This window comes from Phycodurus eques, chromosome 18 (assembly GCF_024500275.1).
Source record: "Phycodurus eques isolate BA_2022a chromosome 18, UOR_Pequ_1.1, whole genome shotgun sequence".
In the NCBI taxonomy this organism is placed as follows: Eukaryota; Metazoa; Chordata; class Actinopteri; order Syngnathiformes; family Syngnathidae; genus Phycodurus; species Phycodurus eques.
Genome location: NC_084542.1, coordinates 12,096,731 through 12,118,458, shown reverse-complemented (window position 1 = coordinate 12,118,458; position 21,728 = coordinate 12,096,731). Strand labels below are relative to the sequence as shown.

The window sequence follows — 21,728 nt, the reverse complement described above, 5'->3', positions numbered from 1 at the left end:
TAATTATCATCAACTTTACAGTTTCTTTTAAAAAAAATTTTATTGGAAAGTATTAAGCAGCCAGTACTCGCCAGAAATTCCTGCAGGTCCTTTAAAGTTGCTGTCGGCCTGTTGGCAGTCTTCCGACCAGTTTTCTTCTCGTCTTTTTATACATTTTGAAGTGATGTCCAGTTAATTTCAAAGTTGTACTATAAGATGTTTCACAAAAATATGGCATTTTCCAAAAACTAGACTGTTTACAGTGTTATTATGTCAAAAGGACTAAGAAATAGGTAATCAAAAACTCTAGATTGTGATGTTGCTTCATTTAATTAGAAAAATATTAAAAGAACAAATCTGCAAAAAGTAATAACGTGTCACAGTTTACAGCAGAACACCTTTATTTCACTCACCGCAACGTCTCCTTTTTATTGCTCATTTAAAGCCAGGCGTGGCTTTGCAATTCACAGTTCAAATATACAGGGTTTGAGGGCAAAAGAAATGCAAATGTTTTTTTGTTTTTGTGGATTGCCTCCTTTTCACAGCAGAGTTAAAAAAAAACCAAAATGCATTTTCCCTCCTTAGAAATAGCAATCGAGAACACACGACATAAAATCACAGCAGGTTTCGGCAGGCCTCATGTCCAGGCTGACACATCAATCCAGCTCAAAGCACAGCAAACTGATATGCTTACAGTGTATGCCAAAAAATACAGTATAATGAGGCTGAGGGTGCCTTTTTTTTCAAAAATATGAATACTATGTTAAAAAACAAGAGCTATATGATGCAGGTTGTGCTTTAAGAGAGCCAATGACTTAGTGGCTTGTGCAATTATTTCAAGGTGAAGCCTGGTTTCTCTGTCATAAATTCTACAATTTAATCATTTGATTTATCACAAAAGTTAAGTTTGACTTTATAAAGGCTACAAAGTTTGACTTTGTAACGTGAGGGCTACACGTTGTCTAAGACAATAAAGCAGCTGCGTATAAATGAATGTTAAACAGTATGTCTCATTGATAATTTCAAAGTATGTGAAACAAGAAATATAACAGTCAGCGATTACCGTACTTCTTCCTATAGTGCCATTGGCCATTTAATTACTAAACTGCAGAGTACCAAATGTCCATCACTGGCCATTACGTTTTTGAAGAGTACATTTAAGATACTTTTCTACAAACAGAATGTTCTTTTCCCCCCAATCCCTAATTATTTAAACGCAAACTAAATTGCGTGTCTGCTCTACAACACTGTGTGTAGTAAAACCCCACACGCAGTAAATGTAATTAGTGGCACCACCTATTTTTTTGGACTGCAGGGACAAAGAAGGGATGTTTACTGTTACTGTAGCATTCGGTTTAAGTGCACCCAGGGATGAATTGGTCGGAAGGCGTTTAGTCAAAGGGAGTTCACTACGGTAGTTTGTTAATGATTACAAATCAGGTGCGTTAATACGCAGCCAATTAGCTTATTAGCACTGATAGCATTAAATGGCTCCATTTGTGTGAATTTAGCACTTGTGCAATATATTGCTATTTCTTCATTGATATAATAGACTACCTCTTTATTATCATTTAGTTCGTATACAGTATTGTTTGCTTGCCTCACATTGCTCAATTTTAGAGTCTTCCGTTGACTTTACAACAGAGAAGCTGAAAATGTAATGATGAAGTGACTCGATTGAGTCAGCCTATCCCTGAATCAGTCAAAAATATTCGTCTTCGTCTCTTCGGGACATTATCAGCTGCCTCCTGGGACCCGTGAGGTGAGGGACACTGGAGGGAGAGTCCAGCACTCCCGAGTCCAGTTTAGGGGTGGACGTGTAGCGCGGCCCAACCCGGTCGATTAGCCCTCGGATGTCCCTGTGAAGAGCCGGATCGCTCGGAATAGAATTGAGACGCGCGCCCTGTTCCGAACCGCCGGTGTCCCGGTCCAAACGGGGGTTACTGGTGCTGCTGGGAGACTGGGGATCAGCGCTGAAGTACAAGGTTGAACTGGACTCCGTGGGGCAGAAGTACGGCTCGGGACTGTCTCCAAATACAGATTTGCCCTCGGGCGAGCTGCGCTTGAAATCCGATGCGGGTGACTCCAGCGGACTCTCCATCTCCAGACTGTCATCCTCCGCTTGTTCGAAGGAAGTGGGTTCGCTCACAGTCTGGAACTCGTCTTTGCAGTCCGACAGGGGTGCCAAGCCTTGCCCCTGAGACTCGGAGGTGGAGACGCCCTCGCAGTTGCCCCCTGCGGAGCTGGTGATGCCTTCGTTACTCTTAAACTCCTGGTTGTACTCCTCCAAGTCCAGTATGGCCGCCGCTCCACCTGCTCCGTACGCTCGGTTGATCTTCCCAAGGTCGCCTGTTTTGAGGGCCAGCCGGATGAGAAGCCAGTGATGGTGGTAGCAAAGACAGGAACTGTTAGGCCTCCCCGGGCACGTACTCGGATGCTCCAGCAGTGAACCTGCCACTCCGGAGAGGGAGAAGCTGCCATGGTTTTGTACGCTGCCAACTGGAAGTCTTTTGTCCCCGAGAGAGAAGGAGGATTCCCCTCGTTCAATGCAGGTACTAGCCATGTGGTTGTGGTGGAGACCCTGGGCGATCTCTGTTGACTTGGGATGCAGGAACCGGTAGTAGACAACCAGGGAGGTAACGCCTGGTGACCAGAGAGACGGGCGACCATTTTTTGAAGAAATATATTGCAAAAAGTTATAAGTACTGTAGAATTGTAGATGAACAACAGTGCATCTGTTGTAAATAAATAATCATTTTCAGAACAAGTAAGTGACATGGAAAATTTGCTGTGGTATAGCACCTACATTTTGGCACATTAAATTATTTTTCACAGTGGTTGGTTATCACTAATTTGCATGACCAAGTAAAAAATGAAGTTTTGTCTAATGATTTTTAATGTTGTAGTATACCCGGCTAGTAGTTGACAATGTCACTTTGTAAGAAACACTACGCAAGTGCAGCAACTGCCCGTCCTGGTTCTTATCCGAAATCATCCTTTTGAATATCCTTTGGCAAATGCGTGAGTTTGAAATCAATTAGTAATTTAGTAGTAGTAATTCTACACCATTAGCTGTGACTCACCAAGGATAAAACTACATAGGACAGTGACGGGGAGGGTCATGTTGTCCCACGATGCTTCACTAAGTAAGTCGGAGGCGGCCAGCAGCAAAGTGGTGTTCTCGATGAGCATGAACTGAAAGAGAAGAACAAGGACACATCATCATCATGTCAAATTAGTTATGATATCGACAAGGAGGCAAAATTAAGTTATTGATTTGGTCTCAACTTGGATTGCTGGGCCACTGGCCTGAAATCAAACACGCACCGTCTGTAGCATCGAACACTACACTACCAGTGCACCAATCTTACTACTCTGCTACTATTCGTTGTACTAAGATAAAAGTTGCGTATTAAAAGCGGACGTCTGTGTCGGACGTAGCGCGACTGCTTCTTACTGTATAAAAGCTGGCCATGCGGAAGCGCGACGGCCCATCTTTGACATTGAGAAAGAGGAAGACGTGGACTAGACCCAGGAGGCTGTTGAAGGCACGCCAACACCAGGGCCCGGTGCAGATGTCTGGTTGTTGTGATACCAGCCAGAAGGAGGCAGTCAGCCAGTGAAAACCTGCAGGTCAATGTAAAAATAGACGAGGATGTGCAAACGCAATAGGAGCGTGTGTATCAAGCTGGAGTTGAATAGTGTAAAAGATACCACACAACTCCCACATCAGCGCAGTTTAATGATTCAATGCAAGAGCTGTAACAAAAATGATAATGTTCAGTTTTGACCGACAATGCCAATTATTACAGTCTGCTTGCGTTGGGGCCCGATTATGGCAGTCACCCACAAGATCCAATAGACTGAGCCACAGCGTGCTGTGCTTTTAACTTTGTAATGAGCATTACTGCCATCTCCAGGACTGGAGAACAGCATTGTCGGTAGAGCTGAAATACATGATACATAGAGGCATTGTTTAGTATTCATTCTGTAATACTGCACACGACAACCTCTACCAAACGTGTTACTGAATACCTCTTAATTTCCTTAGGGAATTGTGTAGGCGTGTTTGTTACTGGACAAAATCATCTATCCATCCATTTTCTATAACGATTCTCCGCAGGGTGCGAGCTGACTTTGAGCGTGAGGACTGGCTGCCAGCCAATCGCAGGGCATACAGTATATAAACAAACAACTACACTCACATTCACACCCATGGACAGTTTGAACTTCAATAAACCAAACATGCACATTTTAAATTTTACTAGTCAGACAACTAATGTGCTCCTCACCTGCCACACCGCAGACCCACCAGTTGAAAACCCTGGCGAAGAACATGAGGCACGTCACCCTGCCACCCAGCATGCACGCCCTCCACACCAGCTGGCAGAGCAGGGCCGCCGGAGGCATGGCGAGGTGGCCCGGTCGGATGAGACAGCAGGCACGGCTGTACAGCACCAGGGCCCAGGAAACGGACAGCACACAAAGACCACAGCAGTAGGCCACTGTGAGGAAAACAAATACTGTAGTGCATCATTTCCTACTCAGAGTTTGTAAACATATGGAGGCAATGGGAGCTTGCAAGATGTGCTCACCTGGGGACATGATGCCCACGTCGGTGGACATGACGATATAGGCCTGCAGTAGGCTCTGGGGCAGTGTGACCACCATTGCCTCCAAGAGCCAAAGTGCAGCGACGTCCGCCTGCAGCATGACCACAGCGCCGAGCTCTGACACTGAGCCGTGCATGCGTGACACGTACCTCATACAGTCCCACAGCCTACCAGCAGAGGAAGACATAGACACACTTTAGATATCACGACCTTCCTGTTGGGACTCCATGCATTACAGTACAGTTGACACAGTTGGTATAATTTTTTTCGACTGTATAACCCACCCCATATACTACTGGGTCAATGGCAAGCCTGACTTTTGTTACCATGAAGCCCGTGGGTGGAGTCTGAGCAATGACTAGAGTGGCTTTTAATAAAGGCGAGCACCCATTAAGGCTGTTAGAGCCCACGGCATAGGTAACTTGCACATCTAATTAATGCTGAAATGTATATCCAGGTTTCGGAGCAATATGTGCTGCCATCCAAGCAACATCTTTTTCAGGGACAATGCCAAGCCACATTCTGCATGTGTTACAACAGTTATACATCAAGGAAGAAGGAGAAAGAATTCTACAATTAGTGTCCTCAGTTCCCAAACGCCTGTTGAGTGTTGTTAAAAGGGGGGAAAAAAAGGGCCTGTCACAGCTTTTTTGGAACGTGTTGCAGGCATCAAATTCAAAACAAGTGAATATTTGCCCACAAAAAAAAAAAAAGTTGATCAGTTGGACCATTAAATATGTTCTCTTTGCGGCGTATTCAGTTGAATATAGGTTGAAAACGATTTACAAATCATTGTATTCTGTTTTTATTTACATTTTAAACAATTTCCCAACTTCCGTGTCAAGGGTGCTCCTTCTGCAAAATGAAAACATGAGTCTCGCGTGACTTCAAACTAAAAAAATTGTGTGACTTAAGCATATTTTTCCTGAAAAAAATTGGTTGAAATTTCGAGACGTTTGACTGGATACCCTTAACACATGTCATTTTAATTTCAGAGGTGAAGAATGTCTTACCGTTTGAAAATACCCAAGTGAAGAATGTGTATGGTCGAGAGGTACCATCGCCTATCGTCGCCATCATCGTAGTACCATTTGACGCTCAGCAGCTGAACTGCAGTACCCGGGAGGAAGAGCCCCAGCGTGAAACCGGCCCACCGTGTCTCATCGTTCCAAAGGTAAAACCCTATACAGTAGATCACTGCACAATGCACAAAAATAATCATAAATACACCAGCGAGAGAGTGGAGATATTTTAATGTGCAGTGAAATGAAAGCACAATTGCTCTACCTAGTGCATAACTTGGTAAATGACAGTTCCCCCTCAACTCTTAAACATAATAATGACCGGATATACAATATTTGGCCAATATTAAGACCTCATACAGGGTGTACTACAAATACAAATTTTGTAGCTCCCAACAACTGTGGTGAAATAGTCCACTACTTGAAAACACAGCATGGACATCGAAGCATTTGCAAGCTTTTTGAGCACCCTTGTCAACTCAGTCAGCATTTTTGTGAGCTTTCGAACAGAGTTGCAGTTTTGAACAGAGTTGCAGTGCACCGATACACCTCACCGAGGTGAGCTGTCCTCTAATTGAGCAAGTATGTTATGCAAGAATAGACTTGGTTACGCTGGGGTTGTAATCATTTGCCTTTAATTATACAAGTGTTATGGCACTACGCTTGTCAAGGACAGCGGAGGGCTCCTTTTTTTGTTGTTGTCGTGATTAGTGTGATTAGAAGTTCTGTGACGCAACGACCTCTGTGCGGCATTAGGTGTTGGTGTTCAAGCTTGGTGCCATTGACATACTTCACATTCACCCTCCACTTTTGTGCACTGTCCTTGGCCCATTGATTTGCTGAGTCAGCGAGTCATCAGACCTGTTCTCAATGCAGAATGATTGTTTTACACAGTTTGAGACAGTTTGACATGCTAGCACAGCTGAATATATACAAACAATAATACAAATCGCAAGACGGAACCCCTCAATGCTTGTTAGTGCACTGCTCAGGTAGTGTGATTTTTTTTTAAAACATGTTTTACAAACATAATTCTTTAGTCTAAATAGTGTGTGCCAAAAATTTTAACTCGCACGGGCCAGTTTGATCAAGGATATCACCTCAGCTTGCTATCCAAACTTCATGATAATGGTCAACGGATACAAAGTTACCCAAGTATAAGTCATATTTGTATTTTAATGTATGAGCTTTAACTTTCTTTGGAAATAAATATTGCCGTCATAACTCATGAACTAACTAAAGGGTCCCCCCAAAAACAAGTATACAGTATATATATTGGGTCACAGCCAATTGCAGGGCACATACTCGGTGTGTCACAAAAGTTCCAAGACCGGTATCATAAAAGATATACTTCAACCCACAAACTACAAGTTTTCCTCGTTAATGTGGGCCAGATGGTCAACCAGCACGTCTACATAGAAGGAAAGTGGCGAGAGTTGCGGCAGGACAAATCGTGGCTTGTTCAGCATGACGACACGCGGCCTGCTCGCAATGCCCTCTGAGCATCCGACAGTTCCTGCCCGAGAACCACATCGACGTGCTGGAGCAACCTCCCTACTAACCCGACCTAGCTCCGTGTGATTTTTAAGGGGTCCTCAACTTCAAATTGTATACAGTTTTGTAGTTTTAGATTTTTATCATAACAATTATTCCAATAATTTGTAGTTTAAAAATAATCGTACTGCAACAAAAGTCAATTTAGGGAGTATCACTTATTGATAGCAAGGTAGTCTATATTTCCAATATAATATTTGGTATTCTTCTTGGGAGCTGAGGACCCCTAAAGGTCAACTCCTCGAATCCTAGAATAGAAACCTGCTTCACGTTAGCATCATCGTTGGAATAGTGGTCCAATCAGCACCACCCTTACAAGCATGCCTGCATTCCTCGCAGCCGAGCGTCAAATAGAAAACCCTCATCAAAATCGAACATCCAACTGTGTCGGATATGAAAAATAAGAGTCGACGTGCTTCGTCTCCGCGCATCGACGGCCCACACTTACGAGCGCTCCTCTCGGCCGCGATGACCAGCGCCGACACGCCGAGCAGCGTCGCCTGGCACCAGGCGATCCAGCGCTCGCTGCGCCGGGCGGCCGACGGCCTCCTGCGGCCCACCGCCTCGGACGTACCGATCATGGTGCCGGGCGGCCCGGGAGGCTCGGAAGCGGCGCCGTTATCCTGCGCATCCTTTCTTCTCCCGCTGCTCGCCTCCTGTCCAAAATAGATGACGTCACCGCGCACTTTTAAAGGGCCACACTCAACCCACGCCGCCGCTGTGGGCCCTTCACCCTCTTTGCGAAAATCATAACTGCATGCTTTTAACCCCGCCAGATGCATGTTCATTTATAGCCTCTGCATAGTTTTGGGCAATTATTTCATCAAATGCTCTGTGTGACTTTCATTCCTTGTGCTCCAACATTCAGCTGGACTCAAATTGCAACTTTAAAAAGGTATCAGGTGGCCTATTGTCCAAGCAGGCTATCCAATGATATGATGGAGGAGCACCTCCAATTCACTTGCCAGGCACCGCGGTGGTAAATATCATTTGCTTCCCATTCTAAGACTAATAAGTCAATCTTATTTAAATACTCCCCTTTTACCTAAAGTTAATTAATTATCCACCGTGAAGCGCTCAGGTTAATTGAAGACTCGAAATTTACTTTTTTTTTTTTTTTAATCTATTGTTAAAGCATCTCTATCCTCTCTCCGTCTGTGTTTGCAATGTGAAATGGAAGGTGTACCTTAAGCAAGTGGTTTACAGTATGTGGTTGATGCAAGCGCATGTGCCAGTCCGTATGGAAACAAGAGTAATAATGCTGAAATGAATACACTGTGTTGCCTTTTGAATTTTTTGCCCATTCTAGCGAATGAAACGTCTAAACTATATTACTGTGTTTCCTTTCATAGTGACCTCCCCTTGTAATAGACGCCACATTGTAATTGTTAGCCACATCGTTCACTTGAAAAATTCAACGCTCCGCTCCAAAATAGACACCTACTCTTATTCTCTTCAGGCAAAGTAGATGGTGCCAGTAGCACCATGTGCCACGGTAATAGTCACACACAAACGGACATGGCATCTGCTGAACTTTGCAATGGAATTTAAAATCAAAATGCTGCAACATTTCAACATTGACCCAAACCTTGTGCGCATGTATACACAAATATAAGTATGTATTCATTATAATACATGTGTGATATATTATAAAATGTATTTCCACAAATTTAAAGCATCCTCTTAATACACATCTTTCCCTTTCTAGAAGCCTGATACTAATGCGCCAAGCCACTATATGAGTTGATAGAGTAAGTCTGAAACTAGCTGCCCCATCATGTTGAAAGCTAGTTAACGAGGTGAAGGGTTGACAGTGACAACATTCTGTTGTAAATACATCCCTGAGCCCATAAACAGGAAGTTTATCTACGTCCTCAAACCTTGACGTAAGCATGGCCCGCTCACAAAAGGGCATCGCTACACAAACAATGGAGGCTTCCTCTTCACACAGTCATACTGCTGCTTTATTTGTATCTTTAATTAGAAGATGTATAAACACACACCCTTTCTCACTCTGTAACCACTAGGAATAAAAACATTGTTGATGCATAATCACATGTTTGGCTGACATGACAATACAGCAATGTATAATGTCACGGAACCCTGTTTGTATAGATCAATATGAACAACTTAATAAATTAGCAAGTTTTTATACATTAAACCAACAGAGTCCCAGGCTGTGCTGATGGAGTCTTGATACTTCACGTGTGACAATGGTTTATAGATGAGGCTTTACCTCAAATAGGACAGTGGCAGACAGCTGCTGAGTTGACCTGTAAGGATTATATGGCTGGATTAGCAAATCCGTCTTCAGGCTCTGACATGCAGCCTGACTCCCGCTTGATGCTGCTGGGATGCAGAGGTAGAGGAGCTCCGTGGCGGTTTTGCAGAAGTGAACCTTTCTTTGCCGATTCAAAGAGTTCAAAGGCCCCCGTGGCGCCGTCCTGTTGGTCGGAGGTGCGAGTGTCCATCCTTTGTATGAGGTCGAGCACATCCCTCTTGTCCATCTTGGCCTCCGCCGCCATGGCCTCCAGATGCTCCGCCGCTTCGCTCACGTCGAACCTCTCGATCTCCGAGTTGACTCTGTGGAGCTCTTCGGGGGAGTGTTTGCGCGAAGGGGAGGGCGAGAGAGGGCAGAACCCCTGGAGGTGCACCTGAAGGCTGCACTGATGGAAGTAGGCACAGGGGCAGCGGGGACACCGATACGGACGCTCCCCGGTGTGGAGGCGTTTGTGGAGCTTCAGGTGGATGAACTGAGTGAACCGGGCCGGACACAGCTTGCACTGGTAAGGCCTCTCGCCGGAGTGCAACCTCTGGTGGGTCTTTAAATTACTGGTGCTGCTGAATCGCTTGTGGCATACCTGCATCAAGCAAGGAGAATATGTAATTTCCAGGCTATGTATGAAATAGAGAGGGCTCGTTGAAAAACCTACCTTGCACTCATGGGGCTTCTCTCCAGTGTGAACAAGGTAGTGTTTCTGCAGGTGGGCCAGCTGAGTGAAGTTCTTGTTGCAGGTTTGGCATCTGAAGGGACGCTCGCCGCTGTGCACTCGCAGGTGGACCTGAGGACAGCACTTGTTAATGTTAAAACCCTCCAAATAATATCAGTGTTTTCTAAATTGATCACGCAACGTCATACCTTGAGGTTTGACAGCTGGCCAAAGACCTTCCTGCAGATGTTGCACTCGTACCGGATCTTTCCGTTCTGCCTGGTGAGAGGGTACGACAAGGTCTTGTAGCCAATCACGCGGTCCTCTCGTTTGGCCTTCCTGAGGTGCAGTGCATCCGCGGTGTTGCTTTGCATGGCCGTAGTAGGTTTGGAGGGGTCACGGTCTAATGAAGCCGCCGTACCCATCGGTGGAGAGCATCCTCCAGGCGCGAGCGAGGGTTGCGCTCTGCACGGGGCGGTTACCACGGATGTGGCGCCGGATGTAGATGGTAAAGGGACATCTGCATCTCCGGGATGCTCGGATTGAATCACGAGGTAGTTTGTTCTTTGGGACAGGAGGTTCTTTTCATCTTTGGTCTCCCCATTTGGAGAAGGAATGAGGTCTTCTTTGGTGTTTGATAGTGCAAGGGTCAAGTTCTTGTGTCCCGGCTGGAGGAGGTTTGCATAGCCGTCAAAAGGAAGCAAATGAGCGGAGAGTGTCAGGTAGGGTTTTAGTCGATCGGCGTAGGACAGGTAGGGGTGAGGTAGAGTTGAGTAGTGGGGTAGGAGATAGGGAGGGTGCCTCAAGGCAGGATAAACCTGATCCGGTGCTGAGGGTTCTGGGTAAGGTTTGGCTAGTACATGACTTGGGCTGTGCTGGAAGCTGAAGTGCAAACCAGAAGGAATATGGCTGCTTAGATCTGGCTTTTTAGCAGCCGGAGGACTACAGGATGGTAGAGGGGGCAGAGCTGCATATCTATGGACGGATTTGGACTGCGACTGAATTGGGTAGACAATTGGGAAAACTGTGAGGTTACCCCGGGATAAGGAACCGTCCATTTGTCGATGAAGGCTAGCGAGGGGCTTGGGGGGCTCTTCTCGGAGGATCTCAGTCACACTGTGTCCTCGTTTTTCTGTCGTCTTCTTCTGTGATTGGCAATGCTCTGTTGGCGAAACAAACAATGCTTAGGATATTAGAGCAAGCACAACAAATTTTTCTAGGAAGTGATATGAAAATGTAAGCTCTATATTACATTCAACTGTATCTCAGTTCATCAGTCAGTTTATGAAAAATCATAATGTAAAACTCTGTTAAGATTTTGGTTTAAGGGTTTATTTCCTAAAACCCAATAGGTCTTAGTTAAAAGGTAAACCTCCGACAAGGCAGAACAATCCTAAATGTGTAATTGAATCGAAAAAATAGGATGTTTGTGCTCTGCAGGTCCACTCCAGTCCTATAGGTGGTGGTAGGTGATGCCAACATAGAAAGCCTTTAAGATGCCCAATCTGCTGGAACAATTGGACTGTAACAGCAAAAAAAAAAAGAAGTCTAAATTCCTCCGTTCGCGCCTCTATCCAGAACGAGGGGGGTGGGGGGGTGAAATTACATTTTTGCAACTAAATTCAAATATTTTTCAAGAATAAATATCAGTCATTTTTTTAAGGAAAAGTTGCAATATTTGGAGTTTATTCATTTATTCTTGTAAAATTATACATTTACCCTCATATTCCAACTTTAATCTTGGATTTGTATGACATTTTATTGTAACTAACAAACTGTTTTCAGGTCACACTGAAAAGATAACAACAATTCTGAGAAAAGAAGTTGTAAAGTTATGGGAATAAAGTCCTAGTGTTACAAAAAGTGCAATATCTTTATGATTTTTTTAAATGATAACTTTTAATGTTTTCCTCTAAACATGGTAACTTTATTGCTTAAATTACGTCTTTTTATTGTAACTATCGAAACATAAAGGCCAAACTGAAAAGAAAAAAAGTAAAATTATGAGAAAAAGGTTGTAAAGGTATGAAAATAAAGTGCAATATCTTTAATTTTGAATTTTAATTTTTTCCCTCGAAATATGGTGACTTTATTCCTTAAACGAAATGTATTTTTATTATAACTAACTAAACATTAAGGCCAGACTGAAAGGAAAAAAATATTAATTTATGAGAAAAAGGTTTTAAAGTTATGAGAATAAATTCAAAATGGTAAAAGAATTCTGATAAAATTAAATGTAAAAAGTGAACCTTTTTCATGTAAGACAAAAATGTGTATGGGTCATGTGAATTACTTTTTATGAAATGTTACTAAAATGGACTCAAAGTTGCCTGAAGATTGGAAACAAACCTTTTTGAACCTGAAGCAAAATACCCATTCCGTGATGAGGTCACAAGTAGCACTGCTTTGCTAACCCACTCCACATACGTATGCCTGCAGGGTTCACCTATTCTTCTTTAACGCATTTAGCCCCCGCAAACACATAGTGCAACCCTTATCTACGACCCCCCCCCCCCCCCCCCCCCCCCCAACCATCCCCCAAACGTCCCCCCACCCCACCCCACATGTGACCCCCTCCGCTCACACAACCCTGGGCAAACAAACAGCCAACACTCAGTGACACTCAGACATCAGTCTGTCAGCGGGTCACCCTGTCAGGAAGTTCAAGTAGGCACTGGAGCGCTTCCTACTTCTCCTCCTCCTTAAGAGCCAAATAAATAAGAAGAGTTGTGCCAAAATGCTGTCAACAACTCAGGCGACCCTGCATTCGGCAATATGCATGTGAGAGTGCGTCACTGACCATTTTGGTGTGTGGATGCCTTTCACTCTGGAAGCATGTGCACTCTTTGTGTTTGTGAATGGAGAGGCACGCGCTTTGTGTGGCAACGAGCTGACAGCTGTTTTTCTATGCGGCGCTCAAGAAGAAACTGACACAAGACCAGAAATTGGTCTCGTCTTACCTACGAGGACTATGGCTACACCTGGGAACGGGCCCTCTATTCAGCGAGTACACTCCTCTTTTGTGTCCCCAACCAACAAAAGGGCCGTGGGCGTGACTGAGCCGCTTCTTAAACACCCGCACAAAGAGTGTGTCAGTCGGCCACTTGTTTGATTGCGAGTATCATCCTTGAGTGACAAAATAATATTTCCCATTTTGGCGGCTTTTCTTTTTTTTTTTACAGAAAATTAATTTCAAAATGTTGCTATTTTAGCTCAATTATCAATATTATCAATTATCAATCTGGAAATAGCATTTTGATACTCCAAATAATTGGACTGTATTATTTCTCTTATTGAACCACAAACAACATGGTGCGATTGTCAAGGAAGAAGCAGATTTCCTGCGTCGCTGTGTATTACAGTATAATAACAAAGAGAGGAACCTGGTGAGAGTAGAAGCGAGAGGGTGGGTATTTCAGAGGCTGTTGGCAATAATAGCATTGACTTCACTCATTGTGTTTAGGCAACAGAGACTCTCAACGCTTCGCTTTTGAGCCACAGGTAAATATTAAATTATAAATGTAGTTTAAAGTATTATTGTAAAACACTATATATGTATTGTATACTGTATTGAAACGAATTGGCAGCGGCCAGCTGGATGGCGTACTTGGAAACATTTATTTATTTATTTATTTTTGTGAAAGATACAACATGGCATTTTTGATTGGCCGTTACATCCACGACGTCGCAATACCTGTGATTCACCTGTGATTCAAATATCAAATCACAGCTATACTAACTGTCGACTGTTGCACACTGCGCGACAGTTCAACGCTTACCTAGGTCGTCAATGATACATGTCAAACACACCGAGAAACGATGTACAAACGACTGTTTTGCATGTGTGTTGCTTGATAAAGTCCTTGATGTCGCCAACTACTGGCCTGGCATGCATATTACAACCCTTCCATTTATTTTTGCACATTTGTGCAAAAATGATGTTATCCGTTGCATGGAACTTTTCAAAATGCATAATATATATATATATATATATATATATATATATATATATATATATATATATATACATATATATATTTAATGCATTTTGTCCAGGAACAACCATTCCTTTGCTTCTTAAAACCTAAACAAAAATTCACTAACATCTACTTACCAGCACAATTCATAGCTAGCTGCCCCAGGGGTGGGTAGTTACAACGCTGGGCTAGTTCCGAGCAGTACCACACCAGCAGCTCCTGGCCAGGAAGAAGGGGCTTAATTGTGTAGAAGTAGATGTCCAGACCACTCTGGCACGCGATCAAGTTCTGCTCGTCGATGCCGCAGACCGGGTTCACGTATCGCATCCAGTTGCTCTTCTCTTCATTCAAACCGTCCAGGATGTGGTGTAAGGTCCCATGGGAGAAGACCTGCAGCGAGGACACAATCACACACGCATTCAGCCGCTGATGACTAATCAGCTTTATGACGCGCTCTCAACACGAAACTATGAAGTCACAGGTCGCCTGATGCTTTTATGGTAAATGCGATATTATCTCTCTGAGATAGGCGCCGCGGGTCTTTATGGCAAAAAGTAACACAGGAAGTTTATTTAATGAGCACAATGCTGTTTACACTCTCATTGCTACATCACAGATGAATCATCAGTTGTCAATTTTATTGGGTTTAGTCATCTTCACATTTGATCCCTCACAAAAAAACACTTCATGAGCTTTATTGTGTATTTTACTAAATGATTACTTCTTCAGACTAAATTTGCCCACTTTTACTGTACTACGTAGGACATCAAACATTACACTGCCTGAGATTCTCTTTACTTTATGAGGCATAGGATATAAAAAAAGATTATGTATGTTGTTGGTGAACAAGGAATAACTCACCCGAACACCATTACACCAGTGTTATGTTGATTTTACTTTGATTAATAATCAAATCCCAAATGTGAAAGTTGAGTACAGTACAAGGAAAATACTGAATATAGTCTAACAAGTATCCCTTCGTAGATATGTGGTATTTTAGCAGCTCTCCGATCACTAAATTGAATGTATGTAAGCATTCTTGCATGTTGTCGAAGCACTTGAATCACCTCTTATGGTTTCAACTTGTGCAGATGTGTTGGAACGTGAGAGAGTGTGTCATGAAAGTTGTCCAAATGCTGCTTATTTGGAAGGTTCTCAGGCTCAGAAGCCACTTCCTTTTTGCTGCGTGAGTGCGCAAGCGTTCGCTACGCTGGAAAAGTGCGGACGTTTTGTTCGACGTATTTACTGGCAGAGACGAGCGCAGTGAGGGGAGAAGCGCTGCGTCACTGAAACCGAACAGCTGTGTGCGCTTGCGACTTTAGCCAACCGCGTATTGAGTGTATTGACACCTCGGAGATGTCAGAAACTTCACAGGAGGCAAAAACCACAACGGCTAACCAGTCCCGCAGCGCGGCCGCATCGACGTCTCAGATGGAACAAGAGGATGTTAATGGTTTTCAAAACAAAGCACGCGCTTGTTCACTTACCCTCCAAAAATACTTTCTATTGGCGTCTTTCAGCAGCGTTTCATTGGTGTATCTTTCCCCCACTAGAGGCCCAAAGCGTGTCCCTTTCGGTATCAACTCCTTGCTGGTCACTCCGAGCACCTGTCCACAACAGAAGAAGAGTCAACATTTGTATAGTTTACAAATTGAAGGTCCGAGCAAGCGTTTGGATGATTTGAAGAATCTTAATTAAAGGGATATACAACCCTAATTCCAATGAAGTTGGGACGTTGTGTTAAACATAAATAAAAACAGAATACAATGATTTGTAAATCAATGATTTGTAAATCACGTTCAACCTATATTTAATTGAGTGCACTACGAAGATATTTAATGTTCAAACTGACTAACCTTTTTGTTTTTAGCAAATAATCATTAACTTAGAATTTTACGGCTGCAACACGTTCCAAAAAAGCTGGGACAGGTGGCAAAAAAAGACTGAGAAAGTTGAGGAATGCTCACCAAACACTTGTTTTGAACAGGCTAATTGGGAACAGGTGGGTGCCATGATTGGGTATAAAAGGAGCTTCCCTGAATTGCTCAGTCATTCACAAGCAAAGATGGGGTGAGGTTCACCTCTTTGTGAACAAGTGTGTGAGAAAATAGTGAACTGTTTGCATGATTTGCAAATCATTGTATTCTGTTTTTATTTACGTTTAACGCAACGTCCCAACTTCATTGGAATTGGGGTTGTGCAACCAAAGAGGTAAATTAGTGGGGTTATTTCTCCCATTAGAAGCACTTTTTTTTTCTTTCCTTTTCAGTTGTTAGGTCAAGCAGAATGGAAGATCTGTACCCCTTTTATGCCGTAACAGTTTTACTGTGTCACAGTGGAGTTTTTAAGCTTCTGGTGTGGTTTCTTAGTATTATAATTGAAATTTATTGAGAGTCGAACAGAACAAAGTTTCTGGAGGGGAGAGAGAAACGAAGACAAATTAGAGCATTAGAAGCACTTTTAAATGTAGACATTAGTCGAGCTGTCATGCATGCCTCAAGGTTTTTTTTTGTTTGTTTTCACATCAAGTTGATGTCATGGATCGACCGCTGAAATTTTGGGCGGCAAATGTTTCCTAAAAGTTGTGATCAAATTATGAATTGCACAAGATCAAGTGCGTCAATCTGTAATTGAATAATCTGGGTGCGTTCGTGGGACTTGATTTGTATTGCTCTAATAAAAAAATTGTTCACAGATATCCAACAAGCGTAATATGGAAATGCTCTCCACAAAAAGAAAAAAAAGCAATCTTGCGGAAAGACAAGAGTGACAGATTGTGCTCCTCCCCTTACTCATGCTGAATATTTCAAAAGCCAATGTTTTCTTTCTTGTCTTTCCTCGCATTAAAATTTCACCACTGCTCATGTTCTGTCACATCCAGGTGTGAAATGCACGGCTCTCGCGCCTCCAGGGTGGGGTAGAGAGGATAAAGTATCACGGGCATCTCCCACTGACTATAAGTTAATGTCACCTCGAGCCAGGCGTTCAAATCCCTGTAAGGCAGCTCCATGGCGGTTCTCTTGTGTCACGGGACGCTGTAACAGATCCTAGTCTCTTTGGTGTTAACCAGACTCCAGACAGACAACGTAGTATTTTCAAATCTTGACTGCTTCCTCTGATCTTGTCTGACAAAAGCGCACCCCCACTCTCCGTGCATCATCCATCCATGGGGTTAATCTTTTACCGTCTGCCTTGCTATCTATGATCTCCTGCAATGGGGTTAAACATAAACCACCTTACAACATGCTTGCAAATAAAACTGCCTGATGCGGCTGACCTATAAGGTGGGGTCCCGGTGCCTCTACTTTGCTTTACGGTGTAATTGAGCGCGAGAACAAAAGGGGCTGAGAATCCGAGGTAGCTACTAATCACGCAGACCTCAGGCTATGCGCTGAGGGGCTCGGCAATTGTCTCGGCCTTTGCCTCGACATAGCAAAGGCTGAAATTAGACAACAACGTGTCAAGAATTTCCCACATGGTGATGGATGAGTGGATGCAGAAGTGACGCAAGGTAGCGCAAAACAAGTCGGGATATGACTCAGTGGTGAACGAACCTGCGCTGAGTATAGGCGGCGTTTCAGGGCCAAGTTCCTGGGCAAGGACCTTTCGGCTCGTGTCTTGCTGCAGTTTTTGGACACTTCTTCCAGGGGTTGGTCCTTCACAATGTACGTGCACTTGTCCTCAAAGTCGGCCTCGCTCCACAACGTCATGTCTGTGTCCGCAGACTCTGTCATTGCAACCGCCATGACCTCTGTCCTGTGTGGTGACCCTTCAGAGGTTAACATGACTGTGCTGCACTCAGAGGACGAGGCCTGCAGGGAGAAACATTTCAATAGGGTTATCTCCCAGGAGGCCTTTAGCGTGAGTACAAGAACATGGCAGTCATGCTGCAGAAGAGACAAAAACGCAGTCATAGTATCCAAGAAGTTAAGCCAGTGTGTATTAGTCTAATAACATTCATCAAAATAAACACTTTTTTTTTTTTTTTTTTACTTGACCCACAAAAATATCCGTTATCTACCATGACGAGGCATTCTTGTTAAAAACTCCTATTAAATTGTCATATGCTTTACCCTGTTCACCCTAATCAAGTAAAACATACATTTGCACTATTAACAATCAAGCATTAATATGATTAGGGTAATTATGATTAATATGATGAGGTTACTTGCTGGATACATGCTGTAATGACCTTGTAATTACTGTGTAACTACAACTGTGCTGTTTTAATTGAAAAATCTACTTATGAAACCTCTTTTTTTATAAGATGATCAAGGTAGATTCAGTTAGCAAGCAAAGCAAAACAAATTTAAATATACCACATTTTCTACACACGGTAACGCAATGTGTTTCTATCATTTAAAAGCATTTAAAAATACAGACAAAAATAAAAGACAGAAAATAACCCCCCAAAAATTGCAGTGCAAGAATGATGATTTAAAATTCAAATTGCGCTAAAATACTCCATCATAACCGTGAGTTTTTAGCTTGCAGTAAAGTTCGATTTAATAAATGAGCTATATAGCGACTAAATTGGTTAAAATTATTTTCTGACATGACACTTCCCATAAGGGATGCAACGTTAGTATGTATAAATCAGAGAGATCTTGGTGATTGATTCATTACAAATTTGTCTCTTCGATAGCGAAACAGCGAGAGCCAAAGACAGTGAGAATCTACAAGCCAATGGAATGCAATGTCAACACTAACAACGTCAATTCTTCAAATAAAAATAGCATGAAAAGCGTCCGGACTGCTCCACCAATATATAGAGCACTAAAGTAGGAAGGCGCTCCAGGTCACCATCGTAATGAAAACACTATTCTCCTCATTGCAAGCGCAATGTGAGTTTGAAACTGTTTTTTTTTTTTTTTAACAGTCAAATTTCTACATACTATCACTTTAAACTGAGAGACAAGAAGAGGCGTTTTACAAGATGTTATGGAGCTAAAATTACAGTGAGGACGCAGCAGCCACTTACTTTCCCAGCCTCGGCTATTACCGGACAAACAAACTTCAAAGCGGACCCCTCATGCTCGCTGCCCCTCTGCCCCCACTGTCCCATACATCCTGTGAAAATCCCAGTCACAAACCCCGGAGCTGTAAGGGAGGTTCCTGCGCGCGTCATTCCCCCTGCAGCAACACCACTTTCACAAGGAAACCAGCCAGTGGTCTCAGTGAATCAAACTTCCTCTAGACCAAATGAGGCTCTGTGCTCTCTTCCTCTCTTGTGTACTGACTCTCTCCCTCCAGTTCACATGAAGATTGGAGACAGATATCTCACCCACAGCCCCCCAACCACTGATGGGATGAAACAGTGAAGACAGAAGAAGCTTTGATTAAAAAAAAAAAAAAAAAAAAAAAAAAAAAAAAAAAACAATGCTGGGACATGCCCTCTCAGAACTGCTTCCTCCTCAGGCTCCTCGGGTTGCCACTCAGATGGTGATAAGATAGCAAACACTTAAATGTGAGCATGCACACATTTGTTAAAACAAATCCTGGACTGGTTAGTCTGAATTTTAAATGTGTGCCAAAAAAATAAGAATAATATGTTTATCCTGCGATTGGCTGGCAACCAGTTCAGGGTGTACCCCGCCTCCTGCCCGATGATAGCTGGGATAGGCTCCGCCACGCCTGCGACCCTAGTGAGGAGAAGCGGCTCAGAAAATGGATGGATGGATGGAATATGTTTATCAAATGTCACTCATAAGCATGTTTTCCGGAACTTTTACATGGCTCACGACCCAATTTCGAAAACATTCAATTACCATCACACAGGCAAAAAACACAGATGCATTCATACGCTGGCAAAATTTGGGAGTTATTAAGTGTGACTACGTATCAAGAAATTGTTTGGGCCCCCTGTGGGAAATTCGGGGGTCTCCCAAATGATCAGGGCCCCTTGAGAGTTGTCAAGTTTTTTTCCCCCCTGTTCGACGCCCCTGTATACACACACACACACACATACACGCACACAATCTGCTTCTGTAGTTATGTGGCACCTCAAAACGTTGTTTCATAATAACCCAATTTCTCAGATGACTATAATTGGGATAGTAAAACGTTAGAATAAAATGCAATTTTAAAAGGTATATGATGCTGATTCAACCCTGGTTTTAAAGTAACCCAAGTTACAGTTCAATTAAAAATAAGTCGTATAGTACAACTTTAGGGATGAACTAATGATAAAGCACACAACCAACATGAATTTATAACAAACCTGAACCAATCAATAACAGTGACAGCGTGGGTCATTTTACTCAAATAAAACCAATAATAACAGTATGTATTTTGCTGCAATACAGTAACACAATAATCTGTTTACGACATGAACGCACTCAAAGCCCTAATCGCAAAGTGCCAACGGCGTTAACTTTTCACCCTGTTTTTCTGTCCAAACGTGCGCGCCTCGGAATGAGTGTCACAAGGCTGACAGCTCACTCCGAAACCGTGGATCCCACTGGTGACACAGCAGAAAGCATCTTGTGAAAATCAAGACATGAGTCAAAGGCGCACAGCTGTGACCACGCGTGTAACGTTTGTCTCTATATGCGCGGCTTGCCGTGATGCAAAAGCGTAAAAGGGCGTACATTTGGGACCAGCCTTGCGTGATCACTGGCATTGGGTTGGAAAAGGATGGAAGGCACTTACTGTGAAGCCTTGAGAGGAGCCACACATAGGTGAGGTTGTGTGAAGAGCTTGAGTGTGTGTGAGCAACCAGTGGCTCCCTTTCGAAACCTCTCTCTCTCTCTCTCTCTCTCTCTCTCTCTCTCTCTCTCTCTCTCTCTCTCTCTCTCTCGGGCTCGGGGAGCTTCTATCTACCTGTTTGTGACTGACTACACTTACTTTGCCGCTGCACCCTCCTCCCCTTTACCCCTTGACTCCTCCTTGCAGTGTGTGTGTGTGTGTGTGTGTGCGTGTCACTGTCTTGCCCCAAGGCAAAAGGCTTTCTCTAAAGGTGGGGGGCTGTCACCCAGCTATGTCCGGATCAGACAAATACATCTTCATTCTCCCAAACATCTACTTCCATCCGTCTCCGAGCGGAAGACAAGCATGCGCGCTTTGTCTTTGGAAGTGAAGACTGTTAATAGGAGATGACATCATTAGGGGGCCCGAATGCACTAAACAGGCATGGCATGGCATGGCAAGGTGGGCAGGCGTCGTGGGCATGACGGAGAACTACCTCGTTCTGCTCACCAAGGGCGCTAATCTGAATTTACGATCTGAGCTTTGTTTCTTCTTTCTGTAGCTAACAGTCACAGTTGCAATGTGAACAACGAGAAGAGATTCAGGGCTTTTCTTTTTCCTTGCTTTGTGTACTGAAGCTCCTTTCTCACAAGTCTCAGAAAGAACTAGTTTCTCTGCTGAACCTATTAGCCTAACAGTGACATCATATTAGAAAAGCTTTCTCGATTAGAAGAGTACATGGCATTTACTCTCGCCCCCAAATCTAGCCATAAAACTTTAGTATGCAGGATTTTATGGTAAACAAATGACAATCAAACAATTGAATAAAACAATAAACAAAACAAAACAAAATTTGACATTTTTCCACTAAATTGGAATGTGACATTTTCTGCTTCTAAGATTTTAATTGTGTAACCTTAAATGTCTGATCAGAATTTAGGCCTCCTTGGCTTGTGATGATTCCAT

At 43.3% G+C, this 21,728-nt stretch overlaps 3 protein-coding genes across 5 annotated transcripts in view; 1 reads left to right on the top strand and 2 right to left on the bottom strand.

The window, feature by feature from the left end:
* prep (prolyl endopeptidase) overlaps positions 1-21,728 on the top strand; it is a 41,692-nt gene that overhangs the window by 239 nt on the left and 19,725 nt on the right. Inside the window, exons 2-3 of one of the 2 annotated variants that reach the window (XM_061704434.1) lie at positions 4,286-4,486; positions 5,588-5,766. The gene's annotated coding sequence lies outside the window, so the exon portion shown is untranslated. The remainder of the gene's footprint in view (positions 1-4,285; positions 4,487-5,587; positions 5,767-21,728) is intronic. The other variant, XM_061704435.1, reaches the window with a different exon arrangement.
* xkr5a (XK related 5a) lies at positions 375-7,822 on the bottom strand. Its single transcript, XM_061704436.1, has 7 exons — positions 7,617-7,822; positions 5,606-5,789; positions 4,575-4,759; positions 4,272-4,484; positions 3,437-3,606; positions 3,063-3,174; positions 375-2,622 (listed from the first exon to the last, which is right to left on the bottom strand). Exons 1-7 carry the CDS (start codon positions 7,747-7,749, stop codon positions 1,682-1,684), a joined length of 1,938 nt encoding a protein of 645 aa, XP_061560420.1. The 5' UTR covers positions 7,750-7,822; the 3' UTR covers positions 375-1,681.
* On the bottom strand, positions 9,048-20,840 carry prdm1c (PR domain containing 1c, with ZNF domain). 2 transcript variants are annotated; one of them, XM_061704334.1, is made up of 7 exons: positions 20,727-20,840; positions 17,630-17,887; positions 15,563-15,682; positions 14,213-14,465; positions 10,308-11,260; positions 10,102-10,230; positions 9,048-10,029 (listed from the first exon to the last, which is right to left on the bottom strand). In XM_061704334.1, exons 1-7 carry the CDS (start codon positions 20,751-20,753, stop codon positions 9,451-9,453), a joined length of 2,319 nt encoding a protein of 772 aa, XP_061560318.1. In that variant the 5' UTR covers positions 20,754-20,840; the 3' UTR covers positions 9,048-9,450. The 2 variants fall into 2 exon arrangements, with proteins under 2 accessions (XP_061560318.1, XP_061560317.1); XM_061704333.1 differs by lacking the exon at positions 20,727-20,840 and adding an exon at positions 19,057-19,363.

What these genes read in the sequence shown, in the direction of transcription:
- prdm1c (XM_061704333.1), bottom strand. Translation starts at nt 19,203, where the DNA reads ATGACGCGCGCAGGAACCTCCCTTACAGCTCCGGGGTTTGTGACTGGG. An exon ending in GCCAGCTGTCAAACCTCAAG is followed by an intron (nt 10,231 to 10,307) that starts GTATGACGTTGC and finishes TGCTGTCCTCAG; the next exon opens with GTCCACCTGCGAGTGCACAG. An exon ending in AGAAGCCCCATGAGTGCAAG is followed by an intron (nt 10,030 to 10,101) that starts GTAGGTTTTTCA and finishes TGCTTGATGCAG; the next exon opens with GTATGCCACAAGCGATTCAG.
- xkr5a (XM_061704436.1), bottom strand. Translation starts at nt 7,749, where the DNA reads ATGATCGGTACGTCCGAGGCGGTGGGCCGCAGGAGGCCGTCGGCCGCC. An exon ending in CGCGGCCGAGAGGAGCGCTC is followed by an intron (nt 5,790 to 7,616) that starts GTAAGTGTGGGC and finishes TGCATTGTGCAG; the next exon opens with TGATCTACTGTATAGGGTTT. An exon ending in CCTATGTAGTTTTATCCTTG is followed by an intron (nt 2,623 to 3,062) that starts GTGAGTCACAGC and finishes TCTGGTCACCAG; the next exon opens with GCGTTACCTCCCTGGTTGTC.